General features: G+C 42.8%; 1 protein-coding gene across 4 annotated transcripts; it reads right to left on the reverse strand.

The window, feature by feature from the left end:
- Positions 1 to 26,925, reverse strand: RAI2 (retinoic acid induced 2). 4 transcript variants are annotated; one of them, XM_087966972.1, is made up of 4 exons: positions 26,395 to 26,736; positions 6,582 to 6,748; positions 5,871 to 5,945; positions 1 to 1,977 (listed from the first exon to the last, which is right to left on the reverse strand). In XM_087966972.1, exon 4 carries the CDS (start codon positions 1,870 to 1,872, stop codon positions 250 to 252), a length of 1,623 nt encoding a protein of 540 aa, XP_087823098.1. In that variant the 5' UTR covers positions 1,873 to 1,977; positions 5,871 to 5,945; positions 6,582 to 6,748; positions 26,395 to 26,736; the 3' UTR covers positions 1 to 249. The 4 variants fall into 4 exon arrangements, with proteins under 4 accessions (XP_087823098.1, XP_087823099.1, XP_087823100.1 ...); XM_087966973.1 differs by lacking the exon at positions 5,871 to 5,945 and having other exon boundaries at positions 26,395 to 26,925; XM_087966974.1 differs by lacking the exon at positions 5,871 to 5,945 and having other exon boundaries at positions 6,552 to 6,748; positions 26,395 to 26,907.
- Positions 26,926 to 27,162: the final 237 nt, after the last annotated feature.

Below are 27,162 nucleotides of genomic sequence, written 5' to 3' on the forward strand. Positions count from 1 at the left end.
TTGAAAAATATGTTGTTTTTTATTTATTTTAATGAAAAGTTGGAACAAAACATGCTGACGAGGGAAGCATTGCATTGGTAAGATATATCAAGATATATTCTTCTGTCTTCCCTACCCCATCCACTCTTTAATCCTCCATCTTGAAATAATTTAAATATAGTTTAAAGTTTAAATGTAATTTAAAATGAAGTGCATCTCTTTACAGTACTTATAATAATTATATCTTAAAACATTCTAAAATTTCATAAATTATTTTCTTGGAAAAAAGGCTGCAAGTCGCTGCTTTTTAATAGGAAGAATGTGTATTTCTTGCGAGTTCATTTTCTTTAACTTGACACTCCTGTTTTTGATAGGTTTTTTAAGAGCTTCTGCATTATCCTGGACTTCAGGCTGATTCTTCACATCATAACATTGCAGCCCTGAATCCTGAGGCATGTCCCTTTTGAAGGAAAAGTTTTTAGTGGAAACTCCTGAGAGGCCTTTAATCTTACCACAGAAAATAGTTGGCACTGCATCTTTGACAGAAACTATCACTTTGGCTGTCTGTGAAGTACTCACAATTTCTATATTATTGCCAGTTGTGGGTTCACAAGTTGTAATACTATTCTGATCCGCCAGCCATTTGGACTGTTGTCTTAGGAGTTCAGATGAACTGGAACTGATCACACTGTTTTCAGCCTTGGTTGGGATCTCATGAGGTTTTTCTGCCACTGAATGAGAAGTTCCATCCATCATGGAACCAGAGCAGTTCAAGTTTGTTGTCTCAATACTCTTCACCTTCCGAAAAGAAGTAATTGATAAGTCCAAAGCACTATCATTGGGGGCATTCTGGCAACTAACATAGTTTTCCTTAAGGAAAGGAGCTGTTTTCATAGAAAGATCAAGGACTTCATTTTCATTACTCATCTTAATGACAGTATGCCGATTCAACTGAGAAATTCCTCTGGGGTGGATAAAATCACAGAGTTTAGTTTCTTCCTTCTCCAAAGGAGTCTGGGTACCCTTGCATGAATGCAAAACAAAGGAAGCAGCTGGTTTGGAGTAGTCTAAGTTAACCTTAGATTCAATGCCATGAGGAACTGGGATGGGAATAGGAATAGGGACAGGGACTGGGACTGGCAAAGGCACAATCACAGGATATGGCACCAATAAGGTGGCTGGGGGGACCAATGGAGTCAAAGGAGAACTGAAGGGCTGAGAGGGGAGAGGACATTCTGGAGATGGCTGATAGGGCAAAGAGCTCAAAGCTCCTTGAGTAGGAAACAGGTCTTGTAACACAGCAGCAAATCCTGGTGTCTGAAATACAGGGGGCAGGACAGAATCTTGAGTTGGATTGGAAGGTTTTTGATCCAACAGTTGCGACTGTCCAATAGGAGTAGCAGAACTTTGGAACAGATTGCTATGAATGGAACTGGGAGCACATGGTGAATTCTGAGGTAATACTAATGGAGAATTTAAATGCTGAAATACATGCTGCTCTAAAAGAACAGGCAATGGGACTGGGCCTTGGGTGGTCATAACATATGGCGTATTACTATTGGGAGCAATCTGAGGAGTGGTGCTTCCTGCTACTTGCAAATGTATTGGAAGAACCACAGGGCTGTCTCCTAAACAAATTGGCTGAAGCACTGTGGCAGCTACTTTGAGAGCAACCCCACTCTGGGATTCTGCTGGTGGTGTTAATATTGATGGAGCAGGCACAGTTACAAGTGGTGAAAGTGCTTTCTTCATCAGATCTGACGAATTGATATTCCAGGCTTCGGCTGTTATCAGCTGGGCTACACCACTTTCTAATTTGTTGTTAGCAATAGCAGAAGGTGAAGTGGTAACATCCATGGGTAGGTTTTGTGTGTCCTTATATAGTTCCTCCATTATATAGGATTTCTGGAGCTTTGCAGAATTGTAGCTTACATAGCTGTCATTGACATCCACTTTATCTCCAGGCTGCCCAAAGTATCCACATCAACACTATCTGGTCTGCAAAACAGAGACATGTTTTAAGCAATGCATAAATCCTTTGCTTAAAATAACATTTGCAACATTTTAAAAGGGTGCCTATCACCAAAATAGAACACTGTCTTATTAGCTTTGGGGGGCAGAGCTTTTAATCACACAATGTCTTAGGCATGTGTACAGTATATATGCTTACACAGAGAATATACATCTCTGGAGTGTTATATGAAGAGTCCTGGGGAACTTAAACTAAGTCGTAAACAAAGATAATTTAAAGACTGAAACAGCTACCCAAAATGCTAGAGTGCAGAGCAAGAATTCAGGCTGTTATTTTATATTTTTAAACAAAGCTTCATATAATGTTATCATGTGACATGAAAGCAACTGCACTATTTACACTCAACAACAGCTCGAAATTGAAGTCCCCTAAAATAACTCATGATAAAATTATTCATTCTGGTTTGGAAACTTTATCTACAGTAAAAGAATCACATCCTGCTTGCCTGCCAATATCCTTAAAACCTGTTTTGGAATATGCTCAGATAGCATTAAGTGATAGCCCCCATAGCAGACAAAACACTCAAAAATTTACAAATGTTGATGCTTCACTGCACATCATCCCTTCCATTTAGAGCTATTTAACTACATACAAATACGAAGTCTTTACTTATAAAATCTTCAAGACTTAATATCAAAGCAGCTATCGTAACTACAAGTTGTCAGAAATAAACCTTTTTCTATTGTTAAATTATGAACATTTTTCACATCTCTTAGCAGTCTGCTCACACTTAAAGCCCTATGCACAAATTATTCATGTCATAAAATATATCTTGATAACACTGCTACTAGTATTATCTGATATCTTTTCTTAAAACGTAATGTTACATTTTTAATTTCAGTAAAGGATGTTTCTTAACTGTCTTAGTCCAGCAACAATATAGTCATACAATTTTGTTTTTTATGTTTTGTATCCATCTGCTCATTAGATTGTATAGCCTTTAGGAACAAAATTTCCCCCAAAGCCAACATTATGTCAATATACTGTTAATATGATTCAAGCTCTTAATGAGCAAAAAGGTCAAATTCCACAATAAACCACGATAGAAGGAGACAAAGACAGCAAAGAGAAAACAAGTGAACCAGAACAATATATCATTAAAATAAATCTCACAGTTTGTGTGTGTGTGTGGAGAGTGAGTGCAAAATGATGAAAAACACAACAAACATCCTTATTATAATTAGGATTAAATGTAAGTTGATATTTAATTGGAAAAAGTTCAGTGACATACCTTCTGTCCTTCCGTCTGTATATTATAATTATGTACCACACATACACACACATATATACAACACATTCACCATACAAATTACATTCTTAATGAAAAGAGAAAAACTGTGGCTACATAAACATATCAATAGGTTTTATAAACAACTATCTACTTAGCTTAATATAAATCTATCATGAACTGTCCAGGCCAGTTATTGAACTTTCATATGAAGATGCAGAATAAGCGTGTCTTTTTGGATTGACATATTATTATTTTCACGACAGTTATATTGCCATTAATGAATATTCTCATTATAAATTTGTAGCATGTAGGAAAAAACGGTTGTCTGAAAAAGGTAATGTAATAAAGATGATTGGCACCCAATATTCATAAAATGAAGTGACACAATAACAACAGAATTTATAAATAAGTTCTCAGTCAGAAAATTTAAAGTCATAGTCAAGGCAGAGTACAGGTACAGTTCCTATAACCCCAGTTGTTGAGCAAAGTGGTCATAAAGCAAGATGCCCAAATGACCATTCTGCTCAATGATTGCAATCCCGATTCTCCCAGTCATTAAAGGATTGCATGGGTTGTTAAGCATAGTGCTGGGTAGAGGGTCTTCTTCCTGCCCCATTATGCCTAGATCTCCTTACCTTTGTCTTTTTCTGCAGCTGCAGGTGCATCCAGTTGATGCAAGACATGGTTTTCCTGGCATGTTGTGTCATCCAGCAGGTGGATATCATTCTTATGATCGTTGGTGGCTCCTTCTCCAAATTATGTGATTTGGAGAAGGGGCCTTCCACACTATTGCATGAATAGAATACAAAGCTAGCAAACATAATCATTCTGAAGGTTAGACATCTTTCTAGCCTTCAGAACTGAAGAGTGCAGGAAAGGTAGTGAACACCATCATTCTGAAACCTATGTGAGGGCAACAGGGGCATCTGTCCCACCACGGTCCCCTCCCGGGTGACAGCCAGGGCTTCACCACCTCTTTTCCGCAGAGGCGCGGTGTCTGCCTCCGTGTCCTTGAGCTCACCAGAAGCACTGAACTGAAGCGGGAAAGTGTGCATGGGAGTGAGAGAGTTGGCAGCTATGGGGCAAGCGCCTTGACTTCCCCTCTTGCTCCTCACAGTCACCCTGAGCCAGTGCGTTTCTTTGCTTGGGCAGCCCAATGGCCACAGCAGTGCCCACAGCAGCAACAAGCAGCGCCACAACAACAAGGTACAGTAAGATTTGGCAGTACAGAAATTGTTGTTCCATAAAAAAAAAATAGTGCATCTCAGAGGAGCTTCTGGCAAAAAAAAAACCCACCCCAAAACAAAACCCATTTGGCAGGTAGACTCGGCAGGCAGTCGCAATCTTTAGATAGGTTTTTATTTTGCCAACCCAAGGGCGGAGGGGGGAGGAAAAGTACGTAGAATCTCCCTGTCTCTGCATCGGTCATGTGACTGAGTGGGTGTGGCCAACTCAATGTCACTCACAGCAAGGTGCCACCCCACCTTGCCATGAGTGAGTTGACCATGCCCACTCAGTCACATGACTACCTAGCCATGCCCACCCAGCCATGCCCACAGAACAGGTGGTGGAAATTTTTGAACTGACTACAAGCTGCTCTTGGGAAACTCAGTTTGCGATCTGAACACAAAAACTGCCCTGGTGAAGAGGCATTGATAGCGCATTTGGACAAAATATTCAAAGACTGGGATTTGGAAGAATCAATAGAATTCAAAAAATGGGTTCATACTGATCGCAAAATGCTGGAAATAAATGTTCTCACAGTTTACGGCTTCATCAAAAAACCTGCTAGCAAAATGTGGAAACTGACTGGCTACCACTTCAATTCAAAACATCACAGCAAATATTTGAAGTCATTGAAAGCCGGCCGAAAAGAAACCAAACTGATTGTATTGATGGATTTTGCGGAGAACTACTCATTTGTTGTCAAAGATGCTGCTCAAGGCTTTCACTGGGAGAATTTGCAAGCCACAGTGCATCTATTCTTTGCTTATTATGTTGTTAAAGATAGCGCACTGCAAATTGTCAACTGTTGCATAATTTCTGATCATATGCAACATGATACGGTTTCCGTGCACATGTTCATTCAGAAGTTGATTGAGTTTTTGATGACTAAAACGAAGATTACAAGAATATACTACTTTAGTGACAGTTCAGCGGTGCAATACAAAAATTACAAACATTTCATCAATCTGTGCAATCACAAACATGATTTCAAAATTGAAGCCGAATGGAATTTTTTCGGCACAAGTCATGGCAAATCACCATGCAGAGTGGTCAATGTCTGGAATACTCTACCTGACTCTGTGGTTTCTTCCCAAACCCCAAAAACTTTAATCTTAGACTGTCTACTATTGACCTCACCCCTTTCTTAAGAGGTTTGTAGGGGGCGTGCATAAGCGCACCAACGTGTCTACCGTCCCTGTCCTATTGTTTCTTTTATTTTTCTTATATGTACCCATTTCATGTATTCATAACTATGTATATACTTATACCTATTATCTTGTAAGCGATTGACAAATCAAAATAAATAAATAAATAAATAAATAAATACTGATGGCAACAGAAGTTTGTGCCAGTTGATTCAAATTTGATTTCTGTCAACGAAGTTTCAAATGACATGATTACCTTTGTGGCCAAAATGTCCAATACTGTCGATCCAAATTTAAAATTGGCCGACATATTTCCTGGTTATTATGTTGCCTGCATTGATGACAAAAAATGATGAGTAGGCAACATCGTGGAAATTTAGATTGAACAAAATCATGCATTGGTAACATTTATGCATCCGCGAGGCACTGCTCATTCATTTTATTGGCCTGAAAGACAATGTTAGTTGGGTTTCAGAACCACATCTTATTTACGTGCTTCCAGCACCTTCAGTTACATCGTGAGGTCAACAGTATCAATTCCCAGAAGCGATGCTAAAGAACGTGGCATTAAATTCAATAATAAGCGATCGTTGGACTCTGGCACTTCATACGAATGTCAGGTTTCCAAGTGATGAAACCCATTTAAAAAGAAATGAGCAAAGTCCATTTTCCGAACCAAATTTCATTTAGGTAAGCATCAAATTGGCAAATTGTGTTGTAATTCCGGATTTGACATAAAGTGGAATTACACCACATATTGGAAATTAGAAACAGCCCCTCAAAGTCACAAACCCAGTGGACGCTTGTACCAGAGCCAAAGGGATTGTGACGTGGTATATTCATGGTTAGTGGCTTGTGAAGGAAACCAGGCAGCATGGCCTCTGTCAGCATAATGAAAGGAGGTTTACTGGTGTCTCAGCTGAATGGGACAAATTACCTCTCCTGGAATGTAAAGATGGAGATGTACCTGAGGAGGGAGGAGTTGTGGATGATTGTTACTGATCCACCAGCAGTCCTGGATGATGGGGACCAGAGGAAAAACGAAAAGGCATTAGCAGTATAATTCTGGCTTTAGTCAGCTGATCCATGTGAGGGGTCTCCAGTCTGCGAAAGAGTGCTGGGATGTCCACACATCTGCAGAATATGAGAAGGACATTCCTTGAGTTAGAAGAAAGAGGAATGACATTTACTGAGGCATACAAGGTGTATGCGATGCTCAGTTCATTGGACAGTTCATGGGACATTCTTGTGACAAGCCTAGAGTCTATTCAAGAGTGGGATTTAACCATGGCAAACAGACAGGGGAACAGAGTTTATGTCTGATAAGCTCCAAAGATGGTTAAGCAGTTTAGGCATAAGGCATACACGAATGAATCCATATTCGTTGGCTGAAAACGGAGTGGCTGAAAGAAGGAATGGTATGATACAGACCATGAAGGACTCATTGCTTGCTGATGCAGGCATGAGTAAAGTATACTGGGGGGAAGCCATGAAGCAGCAACTTATATAATTAACAGGATATGGAGTGTGGCAATAAAAGAAACACCGTATTTCGTGTTGCATGGAAGGAAACCCTCCTTGGCTCATCTAAGGACATTTGGCAGTTATGCCTGGGTGCATATTCCAAAAAGCACCAGGAGAAAAGGGGGGAAAAGGCCAGAAAGCTTAAGTTTGTTGGGTATGAGCCAGGATCCAAAGGGTATAAGTTTACAGATGGAATTAGAAAGGTAGTGATTTCAAGATCTGCTAGTTTTGCAGAGCAGAATCATTGGGATAGGGTACATGCTAATCATGAGGTGTTCATGCCAATGCATAGCACTAGTTTACTGGAAGGTAGCTCGATAAAGGAGAGACAGGAAACCAGGTCAGAGGTACATATAGAAGAGGATAGACCTGTGATAAAAAGTAAAGCACAGAAATACAGGAGCAGATAATACCAAGGAGATCTGAAAGGAGTAATAAAGGTGTACCTCCTGAGCGGTTCACTGCAAGTGAGGTTAGAGTATACAGTGTTAGGTATGAACCACAAAATTACCATGATCTGTTGTCATTGCCTAAAGTAGAACAAGAAAAATAGAAGGAACAATGGACCTAGGACTGTGGATAAAACCATCTGGTGACCTCACATTAAAATGCTATGTAGTGTGACTGGGCAAATGATATACAGAATAGAAAATGAAACACAGGGTTTGTAGTATTGTTTGCTGACACTGTAATTGGATGGAATCCAAAAAACAACCTTCAGTAGCACTTTCTACTGCTGAAGCAGAATTCATAGCATTGTCCGAGGCTTGTTCAGAAATAACCTGATATGTACAATTGCTAAAGGATGTAAATGTGAATGTAAAAGATGCTGTACCAGTGTTTGAAGACAATGTGGCATGTATAAAAATTGCAACAGGAGATCTCATTAGAAGCAGGAGTAAACATGTAGACATCAAATACTATAATGTTAGGGAGGCTGTAAAGGAGAAATTGGTAAGATTACAGCAGTGTTCTACTGATCGTAATATAGCTGATATATAAACAAAGCCAGTATCTGTGGACAAACATCAGGAATATGTTAAAGCATTTGGATTATCAACTGTTCAGCTTTAAATGGGAGGAGTGTTAAGGTATTAGAGATTTAATAGCTGACTAGCTATTGTAAGGCTGCTGTAAATGCTGATGCAATGAGAATGAGTCAGCAGGGTATTGCCGTTTTAAGACTGAGGTTGGGTCAGCACAGTTATTGCCACTTTAAGAAGCTATCCACCCTCCCCCCCCCCCCCCCCCCCCCCCCCCCCCCCCCCCCCCCCCCCCCCCCCCCCCCCCCCCCCCCCCCCCCCCCCCCCCCCTATATAGTGTGGCCATGAGAGGGCATCTCTCTCTCTCCTCGTGTTCTATCTCCATTGTGGTTCTCTGTGCAGTGTAATGAAGACTGATTGCTTGCCTGGTATGTGCCTAATACATATATATGTATATATATAGCTGTCTTGTATATAAACCACTGTTAGAAGACAAAGCCTTTGTGTGCTGTGTTGTGCTCCTGGGTTCTCACAATAGTAGTCACGCTGCACTCTGACACAACAAAATGAGTTTGTTTGGAAAATAAATCCACAACAGTCCAAATGACTTGTATTCCCCCCACTTTCAGGTAGATCTACTATAAAATCCATTCCTATCTCCTGCTAAGGTCAGGATGGTTCTGCCACAGGTTGCAAAAGTCCTAGAGGTTTTCCTGGTCTTGTTTTCATCATAGCACAAGTAGCACAACTCCTTACATAGTCCTAAATGTCGTGCTTCATTTTTGGCCACCAAAACTGACATCTGACCACGTGTAGGTTTTTAAATAACCAAAATGTCCTCGTTTTGAGTCATGACTTTTTTGAAGTACATTAAAGTCATACAGTTTTGGGGCCACATAACTTAGACCCTTTCCATGCTACACCATCCCTTAGAGTTAAGAAATCCTTATTTTCCTGATACCAAGAATCTGAGCTTAATTCATTTTAACTTCCTGGTCATTTCTGATTTGTCTTTGATCTTTTGTTTTTGGGCTTGTGCCCGAGCGATCACTTGAACAATCTCCTGGGGGGAAGGTGGAATGATTGGGTGAATTACTTCTTTTTGCTTGCTGTCAAATTGAGGTTTCCTAGATAGCATGTCTGCTAATAGATCACCCCCCACCCCCCACCCCGGGGAGGTACTTCAATTGGAAATTGAATCTTTTAAAGTATTGTGCCCATCTAACTTGTTTTAGGAGAGAGTTTCCTGGGTGTTCTTCGAGCTTCTAAATTCTTGTGGTCTATCCACACCTCAAAAGGATTGTTGCTGCCCTCTAAAAACTGTCTCCAGGTTAATAGAGCCCAACGGACTGCATAAGCCTCCTTCTCCCATACAGCCCACCTCCTTTCAGGAGTTTTTTTGATGTGTATGCACAAGGCTGCAGGTCTCCTTTCTCATTTTTCTGGAGGAGCACAGCTGCCACTGCTACGTCACTAGCATTAGCTTGCACTACAAAAGGCAATTCCAGGTTGGAGTGTTTTAAAATGGGTTCCGGTGAGAAATGCCTTTTTTACAATTCAAAGGCTTTTGGGCATTCTAGAGTCCATTTCAGGGGTTGGCCAGGTTTTGGCTTGATTAGTCCGCCCTGACTTTAATAGTTCTGTTATTGGTAATGCGATCTCAGCGAATGAGGGGATAAATTGCTGGTAAACATTTGCAAACCCTAGGAAGCTTTGAAGCTGTTTGCGAGTTTGTGTGGGTTGCCAGTCCAATACTGCTTTCACGTTTGCTGGATCTATTTCTATCCCCTGGTTTGAAATGCGGTAGCCAAGATAATCTAGTGATTATGGAATTCGCACTTAGGCAATTTGACATATAGCTTTGTTTTCAGTAGTTTTCTTAATACTTTTTGTACTAATTTGAGGTGTTCTAAAGTTTCGTTGTAAATAAGAATGTCAATAAACCAGGACTTCTTTATACAGATGCTCATGTAGGACTTCGTTTATTAGCTGCATGAAAACCCCTGGGGCTGCTTGCAATCCAAATGGCATTACCCTGAATTGAAAGCTGCCTAAGGGGCAATTGAAAGCAGTTTTTCATTCATCCCCTTCTCTGATGCGGATTCAGTAATATGCTTCATGGAAATCTAATTTGGTAAACACTTTCCCTTTTGCTAAGTGTCCTAACATGTCTTTCATGAGCAGTAGGGGGTAGGTGTTGTAAATACACATGGCATTAATTGCCCTAAAATCAATGCATAATTTCACACACACCCATCTTTTTTCTCTTCAAATAGCACAGGGGCTGCCACTCTGGACTTTGCAGGTTGAATGAAACCCCTGGCCAGATTTGAGTCTATGTAGTCTCATAGCTCTTTCATTTCTTTAGGTGTCATGGAGTACATTTTCAGTTTTGGCAGCTTCGCCTCTTGTACAAACTCTATGGCACAGTCAGTGTGGCAATGGGTTTTTTTTTTTAGCACATTGCATTCCTCCTCACTGAAAACCTCAGTTAGGTAATGGTATTGGATTGGGATTTGAGAGATCCCTGGGGGTTGATCAGCCAACGCTGCTCTTGGGTCCTCCTGGCTCTCTCATAATCCTGAATTGTCAATTTGGTTGTTGTTCAGGAGGTGGCTCGGGACTGAGTGCTAATTTAATCCTCCTATGGCCATCTTCCCTGCTTATTGTTGGGCATCATTTGTCTAGCCAGGCGAGACCCAGGATTACTGACTGAATCATTTTTGGCACTACTATGAGACAGTTTTGCTCCCAGTGCTTTCCTATAGTTAGTTTTAATTTTTCGGTGATGTGTGTGGCCGGACTTCCCCCTATCATGGATCCATCTACTTGATGCAATCAAATGGGGATAGTTAACGCTTTAGTTTCTATGCCTAGGCTATGCACAGACTCAGGACTAATAAGGGATCACGAACTGCCAGTGTCAATAATAATGTCTATGGGTCCTTCTACGCTTGTGCGGGTGACAATCAATTTCTCTTCAATTTTAAAGGGTCGAATGGCTCCACTTACCATTGGGTCATCTTCTTCACTGTCTGCATCCTGAATGATGAGTAATCCTGCCACCAGAGTTCCCTTCCCTGTGGTTTGTTGGGGATTAGGGACCTCGATGTCTTGGCATTCTTTCTGGTGGTTTTCTCAGTGCCTTTTTCCCTTTAGGAGGAGTGGGTGCTCTCACTTGAGGTACTGGGTTGGTGCCAAGCACTCTAAGGAGTGGTGCCCTTGCTGGCTCCAACAAAAGCACTTTTATAAAAGTTGGGGTAGCTGCTGTTTGACGTCCTTCAGCTTGGCATGGTGCAAAGCACCACATGAGTTGTCTCTCAGTATTGTTTCTTTGGTGCTGTTTGAGTGCGTTGTCCATTGCTATGGCAATTTGATACCACTCATGGATTCTGTCATCAGGTGACTCACAGCAAAGGCATATTTTTAGCAGCTCCTCATCCAGGCTTTCTTTGAAATAGTGCACCAGCATTATCTCCATCCAGTGTCTCAGATTAGTGGCCAGGCGTCTGAACTCAAGCATTAGTTCTTTGGCAGGTTTTCCCTTCTGCCTGATGCTTTTGATTTGCCTCTTGTGCTTGGGAAGAATCCTCAAAATGTGCCCAGAGTTCTCTCAGGAAGTCATCCACATTGTCTAGCTCAGGGAGCTGGGTGAACCATTTGAATGCCGCCTCCTCCTCCTCCTCCAGTTTGTCCCCTAGAACAGTGGCCCCCAACCTTTTTTGTGCCACGGCCCGGTACCGGCATCACAAAATCATCCGCGGCCCGGTACCGGCATCACAAAATCATCCGTGGCCCGGTACCGGCATCACAAAATCATCCGCGGCCCGGTTCTGACATCAGCACGCATGGCAAGGCAAGCCGAGCGACCGGCCAGCCAGCCAGCCGTCCCCGCTTCTCCCGCCACCTTCAACTCCTCCTTTGTACCTGTGTTGATGGGCTTCGATGGCTTCGGGACGGTCGCTCGGCTCACCTTGCCATGCGTGCTGAAAGAATCCTCGCGCCTTAGTTTTGTTGAGCCGCCCCTCGATGAAACTAAGGCGCGAGGATTCTTTCAGCACCCAAGCGCCACTTTCTACCCGGAAAAGCTCACCGGAAGCACTTTTTCATCAAAACAAGATGGCGGCGCCCAGCAAACCGGCGGCTCGGTAGAAATTGTTCCATGGACCGGTACCGGTCCGGGGACCGGTGGTTGGGGACCCCTGCCCTAGAACATGGATAAGCTGTGCGTCATCATGGAATTCATCTCAATGCCCATCAATGTAAGACCATGCTCTATTCAGGAAAAATGCAAGTTTACTCGCGGTTCCATCAAACATAGTTTTAAAAGGCGTTGAGGCATTTGCACGCAGAGCTGGCTGCAGCGGCGGAGGTGGGACTGCAGCTTGGGCTGGTATCAATTGATCCTGGTCTTGAACCCATCCTCTGCCTGGATAAAACACCCATCCTGGAAGGATCTGGTCTGCTGGAGGCAGTCAAGGAGGAGTGGCTCATTTCTCGATGGGTTCTTTGCAGACTCCCCCTTCTTCTCACTCCTCTCCATTCCACTCTCGGGGGTGAAAGGTGCAATGGTGATAAATCTCCAGCAGCAGTAGATCACCCTCTTCTGAGGGGAGATAAGTCTCCCAACAACTGAGTGAGACCGAATGTTGGTGGGCTGGAAGTGCGTGTTGCTTATTCTCTCTGGGTGGCCATTTGCCTCACTTGCAGACATCTGCCTTCACGTCCGATGATGAGCTGTTCCAGCTGGTTAGGTAGTTCCTCAAAGGTCTGGCTGCACATCGCTGTTTAGTACTGCCATTCAGCTGACTCATTGTGGTCTGCCATGGGTCCTATGGATCCAGATGCTGCTCTCCACTCTAAAATCATGGCTCGGGACTCCCTGGCCACAGTTAATGGGCGATCGATCAGTGGGTCTGGAAGGGTAGATTGGCCAAGCTGGTCTCTCTCTATCCATTGGATCCCAGCCCTTGCAGACCATTCAACTGGAGCCTTCGGGCGAGTTCCCATCTGGCATGCAATATTCTCTCCGACCGCAGTCACTCGAATCATCTCCTGTGGAATCCGTTGGGGGACCAGCTGCTGGACTGGCAACTTTACACAGGCCCCCCCACATAGTTTGCATTTGGGTTCCAGTACCTCCAGTTGCCGTCCTTCTGTCATCTTCCCTGAGTCTTTACTGTTTCCCAGTTGAAGCTCTCCGGGTAAACAGCTAGGACTCAGGACCCTGAATAGCAATCCCTGCTCGGGATTAGGTTAAGCAGATCCGAAATAATGTCAGGTTTCCAAGTGATGAAACCAATTTAAAACGAAATGAGTAAAGTCCATCTTCCAAAACAACTTTCTTTTATTTAGGTAAGCATCAAATTGACAAATTCTATTGTAATTCCGAATCTGACACAAGCCAGAATTACAACACATAATATTGGAAATCAGAAACAGCCCCCAAAAGTCACATTCCCTAATAGAAATAAATCAACATTGCCTGGTGTCATCAATCTCTACCTCCAGGTCTCAGCAGGGATAGCTTCTGTTCCCACAAGCAGGAAAATCACCTAGCTAAAACAATCCTCACTATTTAACCACTCCTCCCATCTTAGCAATGTGGTGAGCCCAAAACCCTTCTCCCTTACCAGCAAAGAGAAAGAAAGAAAATGAATTATATGATTAGAATATAGAACTAAATAGAATAGAATAGAATAGAATTCTTTATTGGCCAAGTGTGATTGGATACCCAAGGAATTTGTCTTTGGTGCATATGCTCTCAGTGTACATAAAGGAAAAAAATACATTCATCAAGAATCATAAGATACAACACTTAGTGATAATCATAAGTTACTAATAAGGAATCAAATCATACTAGGAAACAAATAAAACAATATAAATTGGTTATAGTCATAAGTGGGAAAAGATAGGTACTAGGAAGTGTTATTATAATCTAGTAGTAGAGAAATAATAGTAATAGAGTCTTAGTAAATAAGTTGACAGTGTTGTGGGAATTAAGTTGTTTAGCAGAGTAATGGCATTCAGGAAAAAATTGTCCTTAGATACATATATGTCCCCTTCAGACTCGACAATGAACAGTAGGGATTTGGCTTGGGAACCATATAAGATATCCACTTTGGGAACCTAGGATAAGCTGCCCAATTGTCAGCTTGGGAACTGGACAGATACTCACACAAGGCTTTGGAACCTTGAGGAAGAAACCAAGCTTGGGATCCTGAACCAAGAAACCCACCCGTGGCTGGTATTGCACAGCTATCGGGCGTGTCCCTTATGACGATGGGTTTGCTGGTTCAATTGTCTGAACTGGTAGTGACAATGTCACCATGGACCAATGCAATATAATAGTAGTAATGATGTCTATATCAAACAAACAAGACGAAAAAATAATAGAATACATGTGACATTGCCAAACCAACGTCCTCAAGTTTGTCCCTATTTTAGGGCTTTATACGTCAGCGATTAAAAACCAACCCTACTTTTTTAGGAGAGTTGAAACATGCTCTTTCTAATGAGAATGATTTAACAGTTTCCAGAAGGTCTTTTTTTGTAAAAGCGGGCTGAAAATACCTTATTTTAGGCATTTTTACAAAAAAATGGCCTTCCTGACCCACTGAAATACCTCATGCTCCCCACAATTGCTCCCCCAACCAACCTGCCGTGCTGGGTTGCTTATCATGCAAAGATTTAGCAAACTGTCTCCTCTCCAGCCTCTCAGCCACGCATGCCTTTCCAAAGCTCCCTGTTGGTGTGTGCAGGCATTGCCCGGCACTTTGCCAACCAAAATGGAGGTTTGGAGGAGCAGGTCTGCCCCTCCAACGCTCCATTTTTGGCCTCCGCAGGCCTCACCCAGCACTTTGCTGGCCAAAACAGAGCTCCGATGCTCCATTTTGGCCTCCACAGGCCTTGGCCGGCACTTTGCCAGCCGAAACAGAGCTTCAAATTGTTACCTCCACACATCTGACAGTGCCACGCTGGGAATGTTTACAGTATTTAAAGTAAGCAATGTGTTGAATTCCTAAGACATTCAGATTTATGCAATGGCTAAAGAATATTAAATGTAATTTGCATAAAATATTTTAATTCCCTCTCCCCCCACAAAAAAAACCACCCAAAAATAGAAAACAAAACCCCATAGAAGTAATTCAACATATTATGAATTCTGATAGCCTGTGCTTTAAGTGGTATAAAATATCACTACATGCTGAATTATAGATTATTGAGTTAGCAATAATCAATGATTTTTGGCAGAGATATTTTCATAATTCAAAGGTTTTAGATACCGTCCCCTCCTTCAGTAAGCCACACAAAAATTTTTATTACATAGTAATAAAATTGCACCTGGGATAAATATTTCTGTTGCCACAATATGGCAACCTAATGTTGATCATGAAAACAGAATCCATTTACCGAACTTGATTTGAAATTACTTCTGAGCTCTTTACAAATATTAATTCTTAATGCAATATAATCAAACTTCTTCAAATTAAAGTTATCAGTATTTAACCAAAGATTTATAAAACAGTAAATTATACTGTTTAAAAACATTAATTGTATGTCACTAGACTGAGCTTTTATCCGTCCAATATGCTTTTATCCCTTCCAGTATTCCAGTATTAATCCACATTCCTGCTCAGCCTTCTGACCTGATCTCTAAAGAACTGAAGTCTTTTTCAAATGACATCTGTGGAAATTTTCCACAGAAAGCATATAGCAATATTTTCCATCCTTCAAGAGCCACATTTGGCCCTTGCATGAAATATACAGGCAATGAAAATATATTTGCAATGTACTTTTTAATTAAAAAAACAATGTTATGAATGTTAAATTAATATTAGCAATTACTGTAGTAAGTAGACAGTCTTCAAATAATGTTTTTAAATCAGAGCAAAAGTTTTCAGTACCAAGTAAAAACTTGGTATAGGCATAGGAAAAGGGGGGAAAGTAGCTTTTTAAAACCAAACTGTAACAGTTAAACGCATGCAATCTAGCCTAAAAACAAGACTACTCAAAGTAACTTCATTTTCTATTTCTGCTCAGCACAGGGAACACACACAACTAATTTGTAAACAATAGTGTCATTATAAGATTATTTGCTTGGAACCTATGGTTTTCTTTTTGAATCAATTGATTTTTGGGAAATCTTTTAGTCATGTAAACAAAGGCAATCCTAAATCTTAGGGTTTGTATTCTTGTAAATCCAATTTACAACTATGGTCAGAAGGAATCCTAGCTGTGTTCCATAAGACATAATTCTTAGTTATTTATACATGTCACTAACATATTCTAACTTTTGGTTTAGTTTACTTTTATTGCCATTGCACCTTGTACAACGAAATCAAACACCATCTTCAGTACACATCATGACCATGACCATGAAAATAAACACAAACACACATCCTTCACCCTTCACACATTGAACCGGAAACCCCTGTTAGGAATCACCTAACAGTTGGGTTGGAAAATATACAGTATAAACTAGGATAGACATTTGAATACTGTCTCTTTAAGGGAATGCTAAAATTGTAATTGGGTGTGGTTCCTCAAACGGCCATAAGATGGAGCCAGAAACCTGGGTTGTTCTGTTCTGTTGTTGCTGAGAGTGTTGCCGTTCCTGCATTTCCTTATTGACTGTTGCTGATCGTCGTTATTCTTGGATTTGATGTGAGTCTTTTACTGAACTGTTTTTGATACTGGACTTTGTTATTGGATTATCCCTGGACTGAAAACTGACTGCTTTAACCGTGAATGACTTGGATTGTTTGTTGAACTTTGCTTAACGGTTTTACTGGATGTAAAAACCTACATTTTACTATACAGTGTATCTGTGTGCTGGTTGTGTGTTATTCTTCAACACTCTCACTACGTCTCCCTGTGTGCGCTCATTCTCCTAACAAGGAAAACTTTAACCTTAGACTGTCTACTATTGACCTCACCCCTTTCCTAAGAGGTCTGTAGGGGGCGTGCATAAGCGCACCAACGTGCCTACCATCCCTGTCCTATTGTTTCTCTTATTCTTTTATTTTTCTTATATGTACCCATTTCATGTATTCACAACTATGTATACACTTATACTTATTATCTTGTAAACAATTGGCAAATCAAATAAATAAATAAATAAATAAAGGAATTACCTTAACAACACCCAACACCACACCAACACTGCACTATACAGCAGAATTCAAAAGAGCTACTGCCCTGGGATAGAAGTTGTTTTTCAGCCTATTTGTCCTTGTTTTTATTATTCTGTATGGTCTGCCAGGTGGTAATAGTTCAAAAAAAGGGTTCCCAGGATGAGATGGATCTTTGAGAATGTTTTGAACTTTCTTAAGGCAGCAGGAGCTATAAAGCTCTTCCAAAGAGGGGAGAGGGCAACCAATGATCTTCTGGGCAATGACATTAACCCTCTGGGGTGCTTCCCGATCTGCCACTGTGCAATTGGCAAACCATACAGAGGTGCAGTATGTTAAAATGCTCTCTATGGTGCAGCAGTAGGTCACCAGCAGTTTTTCATTCAGTTGTTGTTTTCTGAGAAGTCTCAGGTAGTATAATCTCTGCTGGGCCCTTTTGACCAGGGCTGCAATGTGGGTACCCCAGGTCAGGTCCTCTTTTAGGGTAACACCCAGAAACTTAAAACTGGCCACTTGCTTCACTCGGTCTCCATTGATAAGCAAGGGCTTGATGTCTGATCTGTTCCTTCTATAATCCACTATAAGCTCCTTGGTCTTATTGGTGTTGAGGACCAAGTTATTATCTCCACACCACGAAAGGTCCACTTCATCTTGGTAGGCAGACTCATCCCCCCTGGAGATAAGTCCCACCACTGTTGTATCATCTGCAAATTTAGCAATAGTATTACTAGCGTGAGTGGGAATGCAATCATGCACATAAAGAGTATAGAGTAAGGGACTCAACATGCAACCCTGTGGTGTACCAGTGTTAAGAATAAGGACTGAAGAGGTATGATTACCTAATCTGACCCTCTGTGAGCAGCCAGACTGGAAATCCATAATCCAAAGGCAGATTGAATTAGAAAGCCCAAGGTCCAGAAGTTTAGACACTAGTCTATGTGGAAGAATTGTGTTAAACGCAGAACTAAAATCCACAAAAAACATCCTCATATAGCCCCCCCCCACTGTTCTAGATGAGTCAGAGCAGTGTGAAGAGTGATGGCTATAGCGTCCTCTGTAGATCTATTTTTTCTGTATGCAAACTGGTGTTTATCAAATGTATGCAGAAGAACAGAAATGATATGCCAGCTGACCAATTTCTCAAAGCACTTCATGATGACAGGAGTGAGTGCCACTGGTCTGTAATTGTTGAGGTTATCGATAGGGAACTTCTTTGGCAGTGGAACAATGGTGGAAGCCTTCAAACAAGAATGAATAGTGGACTGGGATAAAGACTGATTGAAGATCCTGGTAAAGACTCCAGCCAACAGATCAGCACAGTCTTTAAGCACTCGGCCAGAGATACCGTCAGGACCGGCAGTCTTTCTAGGGTCCACAGCCCTCAGAATGCTCCTCATCTCCTGTTCCTCCACAATGAGGTGAGGACTACAATTGGCTGGTGGTTGTATTTTATGATGTCTCCACTTCAAAGCAAGCAAAGAAATGATTCAGTTCCTCTGCCAATGAAGCATCCCCCTCAGCAGGGATGACATTGGTCAGTTGATGGTTTGTAATTTGTTGAATCCCTCGCTATACCTGCCTCATGTTATTGCTATAAAAATTATCCTCAATCTTCCTCTTATAATCAGTCTTGCCCTTCCGAATATCTTTCTTCAGATTAGCTTTGGCAACACTGTATCTTGCCCCATCACCGGATCTAAAGGCCTTGGTCCTGTCATGCAAGAGGCGCTGGACTTCCATGGTCATCCAAGGTTTCTGATTGGGATAGATCCTAATACATTTATCCACAGTAATTTAATGCTTAATGCTTGAAATTGAGTAACTTAATGCTTGAAATTGAGTAACTAATATATTCCCTTCTTTGAAATTTCCCATTTTTACATACATTCCCTGATTATGCAAAGCCATTTTAGCTCTGCTAAAAGAAGCAGCTCTTTTTATACATCCTGTTTGATTTACAGAATTTTTGTAATTTGTCCAACCAATGACATTACTGTATCCATCTGTACAGTACATTTCATATGTTTTACTACCGCTTCTTTTTCCTACAAAAATTATATTAAAAAGTGGGGGATGAAATACCGTGTTTCTCACATAAGGCCGGGACTTTTTTTTTTTTGAGCCCCGAAAAAACGGCTAGGCCGTCTTTTCGGGGGGTGACTTAATTCCCCCCCTTGCATCCTCGCCACCAGCCGCTCCTAACGGGCGATCATGGCCAAGCACAGAGAGCTCCCTACTCCCACCTTTGCTGCAGACACCTTTGGCACCCGCCGCTGTTGCTTTCCTTTCTGCCCATTCCGCTGCCACGTTTGGAGCTGCCGCTTCCGTGTTTGGAGTGCTGCCGCCATTTGGAGCTCCAAACGCGGAAGTGGCAGCTCCAAACATGACGGCGGGCGATCTTTTTATTTTGGTCCGCGCGAAGTTCAGAGCGAGCAAGAGAGGGAGACTGCGATGCCTCCATCTGAGATGGCAACCTCACTAGTGGATCACAACGTGGCTGGAAGCCCGAATCGGCGGGATACGATGGCGATCTTTTTGGAGCGAGAGGAAAGGGAGAGAAGAGTTGCGGCGTAATTTGCAGGAGGAAGTGGGTGTACCCCACGGCAGGGAGCCCAAGGAAGAAGGGCCGGTAGGCAACGGAGAGCGTCCCGTAGCTCCAGAAGCAGCCTAGAGACGCGCCCGGGAAGAGGCGCAGATGCTGCCTTGTAGTCCCCAAGCCAACTGCGTGCGCCACCTTTAGTTATGTGCGCTCGCGCTTTGGGCATCTCCGTGTGATCGCGACCCTGTCCTTTCCACCTGGCGCCCTTGCTGCTTTCTGGCTCTTTAGCAAGGCATCGCGGTCTCCCTCTCATGCTCGCTCTGAACTTCGCGGACCAAAAAAAGATCGCCCACCGTCATGTTTGGAGCTTCCGCATTTGGAGCTCCGCCGCCGTTGGAGCTCCAAACAGCGGCAGTGCTCCAAACACGCGGTTGCTAAAGAACCAGAAAGCAGCAAGGCGCCAGGTGGAAAGGACAGGGTCAATCACACGGAGATGCCCAAAGCGCGGGCGCACAAACTAAAGGTGGCGCACGCAGTTGGCTTGGGGACTACAAGGCAGCATCTGCGCTCTTCCCGGGCGCGTCTCTAGGCTGCTCCGGAGCTACGGGACGCTCTCCGTTGCCTACCGCCCTTCTTCCTTGGGCTGCCTGCCGTGGGGTACACCCACTTCCTCCTGCAAATTACGCCTCGCAACTCTTCTCTCCCTTTCCTCTCGCTCCAAAAAGATCGCCATCGTATCCCACCGATTCGGGCTTCCAGCCACGTTGTGATCCACTAGTGAGGTTGCCATCTCGGATGGAGGCATCGCAGTCTCCTCTCTTGCTCGCTTTGAACTTCGCGCGGACCAAAATAAAAAGATCGCCCGTCATGTTTGAGCTGCCACTTCGCGTTTGGAGCTCCAAATGGCGACGGCACTCCAAACACGGAAGCGGCAGCTCCAAACGTGGCGGCGTAATGGGCAGAAGGGAAAGCAACAGCGGCGGGTGCCAAGGTGTCTGCAGCAAAGGTGGGAGTAGGGAGCTCTCTGTGCTTGGCCATGATCGCCCGTTAGAGCGGCTGGTGGCGAGGAATTCGGGCGCTCCTAACGGCGCTCCTAACGGCAAGTCTCCCCGCCCTTCCCCTTATTTTGCATATTTTAAAATAGGCCTAAATTTGGGGGGAGGGGCTTAATTTGATTTTATGCCCAAAAAACATGCTGGGCCTTCCTATTGGTGGAGGCCGTATTGTTGGAGAAACACGGTAGGTATAGTAATCAATCTTGACTGGTAATATTTGGAATCCAGGTAAAGAGATGAGATCAGGTCACAAAAGTTCCTGTTCCTCTTGTATCCTGCAAACAGAATCCAGTCTGTAACTTTTTAAATTTAGACACTGCCACTTCTGCCCAAAATGTACCTTCATTAAATTCTCTATAGGGTAAAAAGCATTACAATTCTTGTGACAGACATGGACACAAATCACCAGTCATTTTCAATAAAGCTTTAACTTGTCTATATTGAGAATGGAGAGACATTGGAATGGGCATCCAAAGTGGGCATCTATAATCTTCCTCATTATTTTTCTTTTTCTTTTAAACAGCATTACTTCTGCTTTAATTTGAAGTCTGCCTCACCAACAGAATCTTTCTATACTCATGCTGTAATGTACAAAGGGATTTGGGGACTCTAGCTGGTAAACATTTAAGATATTTGTGTCAGAGAGCAATAGAACAGGAAGGAATAGCTAGTAAAATGGTACTTCAGACCACAATAACTCAGTAATTAAAAAGGTATAAAGAAATGCATATATGAGCAGAAACCTGGGGAAAAGACCAGTGGTGGGATTCAGCCAGTTCGCACCAGTTCGGTAGAACCAGTAGCTATTTTTTTTGGAGTTCGGCAAACTGGCTGAATAGCCTTCCTCCACCCCACCATCCCTCCCCACCTGCCCCCAATTGCATTGATAAAGCAGGCAGGTGGCTAAGCGAGGGGCAGGAAACCCTGCCATGCCTGGTGAGCGGGGGAGAAGAGACGGCAAGAGGAGCCCCATCTCGCTCCATGCGCCCCAATGAAAGGCAACAGCATCCTGGTCACTTCCCTTCCCGGCACTGGAAGCCAACTGTCAGCCACGTGCCCAGTCACCCTCTCTCTCTCCCTCTCTCTCTTTCTGTGTGTGTGTGTGTGGGGGGGTGTCTGGGCTCACCCGGTGCCACAGTCCACCACGCAGGTCGGGAGCTGTCCTGCCATCCTCCACAGGTTTTGAGATGCTGCTGAGGAAAGATGCCAATGACCCCTCTCCTCCCCTCCCCCCTCTTTCCACTCTGGGGGAGTGAAGGCACCACTTCCACAAATGAGCAAGTCACTTCCTTACCCCAGCCTTGGCTTACCTCCCTTGCCCCCGCTTGCAGATGCACAGCCCCAGCAAGGAAGCCCATGATGGCTACCTCTTCTGTTGTTTGCTCCTCCCTGAACACAGGCATGGGATGGGCACCATGGAAAGAGGCAGAGTGGGCGGGTGCATCAAACCAGAGGCATTTACGAGAAACGCACTGTTCAGGGATGGAAAAGAGATGCAGGCGGGCACTGCCCTCACATTTCTTCTTCTTTCACTTTGGGGGGGGCTGGAGGTGCTCGCTGTCTCGAGTCACCCTCCTCACTTTATCCAGTGACAGAGATGGCATATTATGAAGCCATGGTTTAATTACAGCATTCAGCACTTGATGGAATCCTCTTTCTTTTACCACCTTTCCTGGGGCACCTGGGTGGTGGTGGGTGGGCCAAGTTCCACAGCGCTGCATGGCACTGCAATGGAGAAACGGGCAACGGAGCGGCTGGCACGAGGGAAGGCCGCTTTTCCTCTTTCTTTTCTCTGCTCCTCCTCCTTCCCTTGTGCCTGACGCTCCACTTCTCATTTCTCCTTTACAGCATAGCACCCCGGATCCACTTTGATAGTGTGTGTGGGGGTATAATTTAACAACCAGTTCACCCAGGGTCAGGTTGGAAAATACCTATTGTTACAAATAATTCTCATGCATAAAAACAGAAGTTATTTCTGCATTAAAATGCTTTAATTTTTATTAAAAAGAGAATATGGGAGAAATTTAGTAAAGGGCATGATCTGCTAAAGTATATGGCATGGGACTCAAGCATTCATATGAAATCGATAAAGGAGAATATTTGTAGCTCAGAGTTGAAATGAGGAGTCCTTGGTGCTCTTTAGGCTTGGTTGTTTTCCTGCCGACATTTCATTATCCAACATGTTATTGTTACCTAGTTTAGGTAATTAGGCAAGAAAACAACCAAGCTCGGAGAGCACCAAGGACCACTTGTATGAAACCATCAGTCATGAGGGTCAAGTCTCTACATAGCAGACATCTCAAAGATCGCACATATGGCTTATATTCAATAATTACTGTAGCATATATTTTTGCTGCATAGAATTCCTCAAATCTATTTATAGTTTTGCAAGTAGAAACATCTTAAATAAATGTGTGTCAATAAAGTCTAGTCTAGAAAGAATCAGTTGCTATCCTCATGTTATTATTTTGAAAATCCACTTGTTCCCTATAAACTTTGTTAGAGTTGGGTGACAAATAAATTGAAATAAATAATTAATAAAATATCACCAGCACCCATAGACTATGGGCATTTTTGGTATTAAATAACTCAGATAAGGTAGATTTCTGCATTTTTATGCTGAATACTTGATTACATTCCTCAGAAACTTTGGCTCAGAGTTTTAATGATGTCAGTTTCTACTTCTGAAAAGTAGTAGTTTCAGCTGATAAAAAGTTGGTGACATTAGGAACACATTTTGATTGTTCATCTCTTATCTCCATACATTAAGATGATCAAGGATACTTCTAATTATAACCTAATAGGGACTTCCCAAAATAGCATTTTATATTGTGTAACTAATTCAGAGTAGCCACACTGCTAATAAATATTATAAAAACCTTAGATTGGCCGATCCAGAGCTATGAAGTGGAAAATCTGAAAAGTTATCACCTTTCTAACAATGTATAATATGGTGGCAGGATAGCCATAAGAATAACAGTTGCCATTTTTGCAAAGACTAGGCTATTTTCTGCATAACAATCAAGTTAACAATCAAACAGTTTCTCATAATTCAGGGCATGCCTCTTGTTTTCTTTACTCCAATATTTCTTGGGCACAGCCTTGAGTCACAGAGAACCTTGAAGTCATTTTCCAAAAATGACAGAAGTGGAAGCACTTTGATTTCACTCAAGACAAACCAACTTCCTGGTGATCATCATCTAATATAATTTATTCTTGAGATGCCCTATTCTTTATTGGCATACTTTATTGGTATTGTAAGAATTTTAACATAATTATTTTCTTACCTGATAATAGAATATGCTACTGCATGTAAGCTGCAACTATTTTCAAGATTTACCTGTAATTGAAATCTTTTGCATTTTTCCTCCTCTGGAAGAGATAATATGTATTCTTACTTTATTTCTATTAGCCTCGCTATTCTTCAATTAGCAATTTTTTTCAATGGAAATACCCCAGATTTTTTTGACACATTTTCATTGTTATGAAGTGTTGAAGGCCACTTCACCTTCTGACTCTCTTATATTTACATTTTTTAAATTTGGTCTAAGGGGCAATTCAGTGAGGTTGTTGACTGTAGATCTCTAGTACAGATATTAAGTTTGCTGTTTCCTCCAGGCTATCACAAGTCTGATAAAACATATTTTTATTATGTAAACACTTTCCAGACTATTTTAGATCCAGTAGATCTTCCTGTACTCATCTCCAATATTCAATTTCACAAAGAACTTCTCCATATCTGAATATATAATATGGAAAATCAAACACACCAAATATACTTTTGTGAACAAAAATAGCAAGATGTGCTAAAAATGGGAATATATGGGTGTTATTATGTTCTTTTTGAAAGATTTTAAAATAAGTCCATCTAGTGCTATTCTTATTTTAAAATGTTTCAAAAAGAAAATATAATACAGCAGGAAAAAGTAGAAGTTTGGCACAAGATACTCCTAAAATATTTTTTTCTTAAAAGCCATTAATTTTTTTAAAAAAGCAAATTCATACCATTAGAAATAAAAGAACATAGTGCAGTTCAAAAAAAGACTTTAACCAAAATGTGATAAATGCAATGTTTATTTTTCTTCAATATTTATTCCGCAAAGCAGTATATTCTTAAAATATTTTCTTGTGTTTACATATGCTTTAGTAATCAAAATAAAGAACATTAAATCCATGAATATAAGAAAACAAAAATGTACAATTACTTTGCCCAAAAGAAGCAAATGAACCAGAAGTGAAATTAAATTAATTTTTATTCTGAAAAACCACTGAATGCAAATTCAAATGAAATGTTACTACTGGTAAAATGTTAGGTGTTATAAACACATTTCTGTGGTATTCTACTATCTTTTCAAATGATTATTTCACAAAATTTAGCAGGAGATCTATGGGCTCATAAATCTACACTTGACCCTTGTCTCCCTGACTTCATTGTTTACAAACCATGTCATTCCCTGTCCAAAACCCACTCCTGGGACCTTAGCAATTGAAACACAAAGCAGCAACATTTCTAAACCTAAACAGCAAATGCAGTCAGATTTCATTTCACTGAATATCTAGGCCTCTTTCAGTGCAGAGAGAAAAACAATCACCACTATTTTATTGGATAAATTAATTGGGGGTGGGGTGGGGGCAAACACTAGTAGATCCAAATTCATTGGTTCAACTTTTTACCATAAAAGCATAACCATGGAAACATACAATATAATTATGTACCATTAAGTAATTTATTATACACTGTTTCAGTAAAAGCTATGTAATTCTCATATTTTAAGAGCCATTCTTGGAAAATGTATGTAAATACTTCAGATCAAATTTGAGACTACTACATCAAAAGTCAGATGCTGTGGAAGACAAGCTATGTTTCCCCCCCTTTCCTTCTCCAAATCCTTTAGCAAAAATACCAACTTCACAGCCCTGCCTGCCAAAGGAAGAATCTTCAGAGAACAGGCAGTTGGAGGTTTCCAAAAGCATCCCTCTGAAAACTAAGCTTGCCCTCCTCCTTCAGGGCACCCAGACCCATCATATGGCAAAATGGATGCTTCACAACAACCTTAGCCTCCTCCTCCTCCCAGACCAATCCGATGAAGAGGAAGGAGCCTGAATTACAGTGAGCAAGGCCCTTCCTCTACCGTGGTTTCATCCAAACCCACATCAGTTTTGCCTTCCCCCATCTCCCGGGTCTCTACTGAGCATCCTCTGAGGAGGAGACGGGTATCTCTGGGCCGGAGCTAGAACGTTCCTTCCGCCCTGAGCTTCAGCAACCTGTCACCCATGGGCAGCCCGCTGCTCCGCTCTGCAGGGTCTGCCCGGTTCAGCACCAAATCACTCCCTGGCCTCGCAGCAGGCAAACCTGCGCCTGCTCCGCCTGACTTAACCTTCAGTCCTCCTCCCTTCCCGGCGCAAAGCGTCGGCGGGTGGAGGGGGGGGGGCGGCGTTGGGAAGGGAAGGAAAACAGCAGCGGCGGCCGCGACATATCTCCCAGTTCTCTTTTCTAGCTCCGGAGTTTGTCCCCCCATTTGTTTCCGATCACAAAGCTCCTTACCTCCGCTTCTTCTCCTGGGGTTTTAGCTGTTTCAGTGGACCGGGCAGCCTCGCTAGCAGAGCAGCAGCAGCTGCTGCCTTTTCTCCCCTCTTGCAGCTGGAGCAGATGACGAACCCTCCCCCCTCCTCCCTTTCGTCCGTGTCCTTGCAGCGTACGTATCTGGCAGGCTCTGGCAGCGGCTCCGGGTTGACAAGGAGGAACCGATATACGTCCGTTACCAGGCGTCCTTCCCCGTCCTGCTTTGCCCAGCCCTGCCGTCTTCCTCCCTTCCTCCTCCTCCTCCTCTTGCTGCTGCTGTCGTCGCCGCCGCTGCGGTCTGACGTCTAAGCAGCCCTGGTTTCCGTCAGTCTTTCTCTCGCTCCCTTTTGGGGAGGGAAGAGAGGCGGGGCAGGGCAGTAAGAAGCTCAGCGCCTGGGCCCGCCTCCAAATTGGTGGTGGGTGGCTAGGGCGCATGCCTGCCACCGGCGGGAGAGGCGAAGGCCAGAGCGGGTGGTGGCACGCGCCACCGACCTCGGCGCGGCGCGCGCAGGCAGTAGGCGGGCAGGCGCCCTTTCCCCTCCTCTCCCAGACAAACACATCTCCGAGAGGCAGTAGGACGGCGAAGAGTGGCGTTGATCCATTGGAGGAAGAGAAAGGCGGGATTGTGTGTTTTTGCTGGTGTTCTGAGAGGGGACCGAGAGGGCAGAGAGAAAAAGAAGCCGGGGAAAAAAGAGAAACGGGCAGAATTAAGAGAAATAGCTATTTAAAAAAAGACCTAGAAAACCTTGA

Source organism: Notechis scutatus, chromosome 5 (assembly GCF_049901735.1).
Source record: "Notechis scutatus isolate UNSWTSFEM ecotype Mainland chromosome 5, rNotScu1.2, whole genome shotgun sequence".
In the NCBI taxonomy this organism is placed as follows: Eukaryota; Metazoa; Chordata; class Lepidosauria; order Squamata; family Elapidae; genus Notechis; species Notechis scutatus.

Coding starts and splice junctions, on each gene's coding strand:
- RAI2 (XM_087966973.1), bottom strand. CDS start 1,872: ATGGAGGAACTATATAAGGACACACAAAACCTACCCATGGATGTTACC.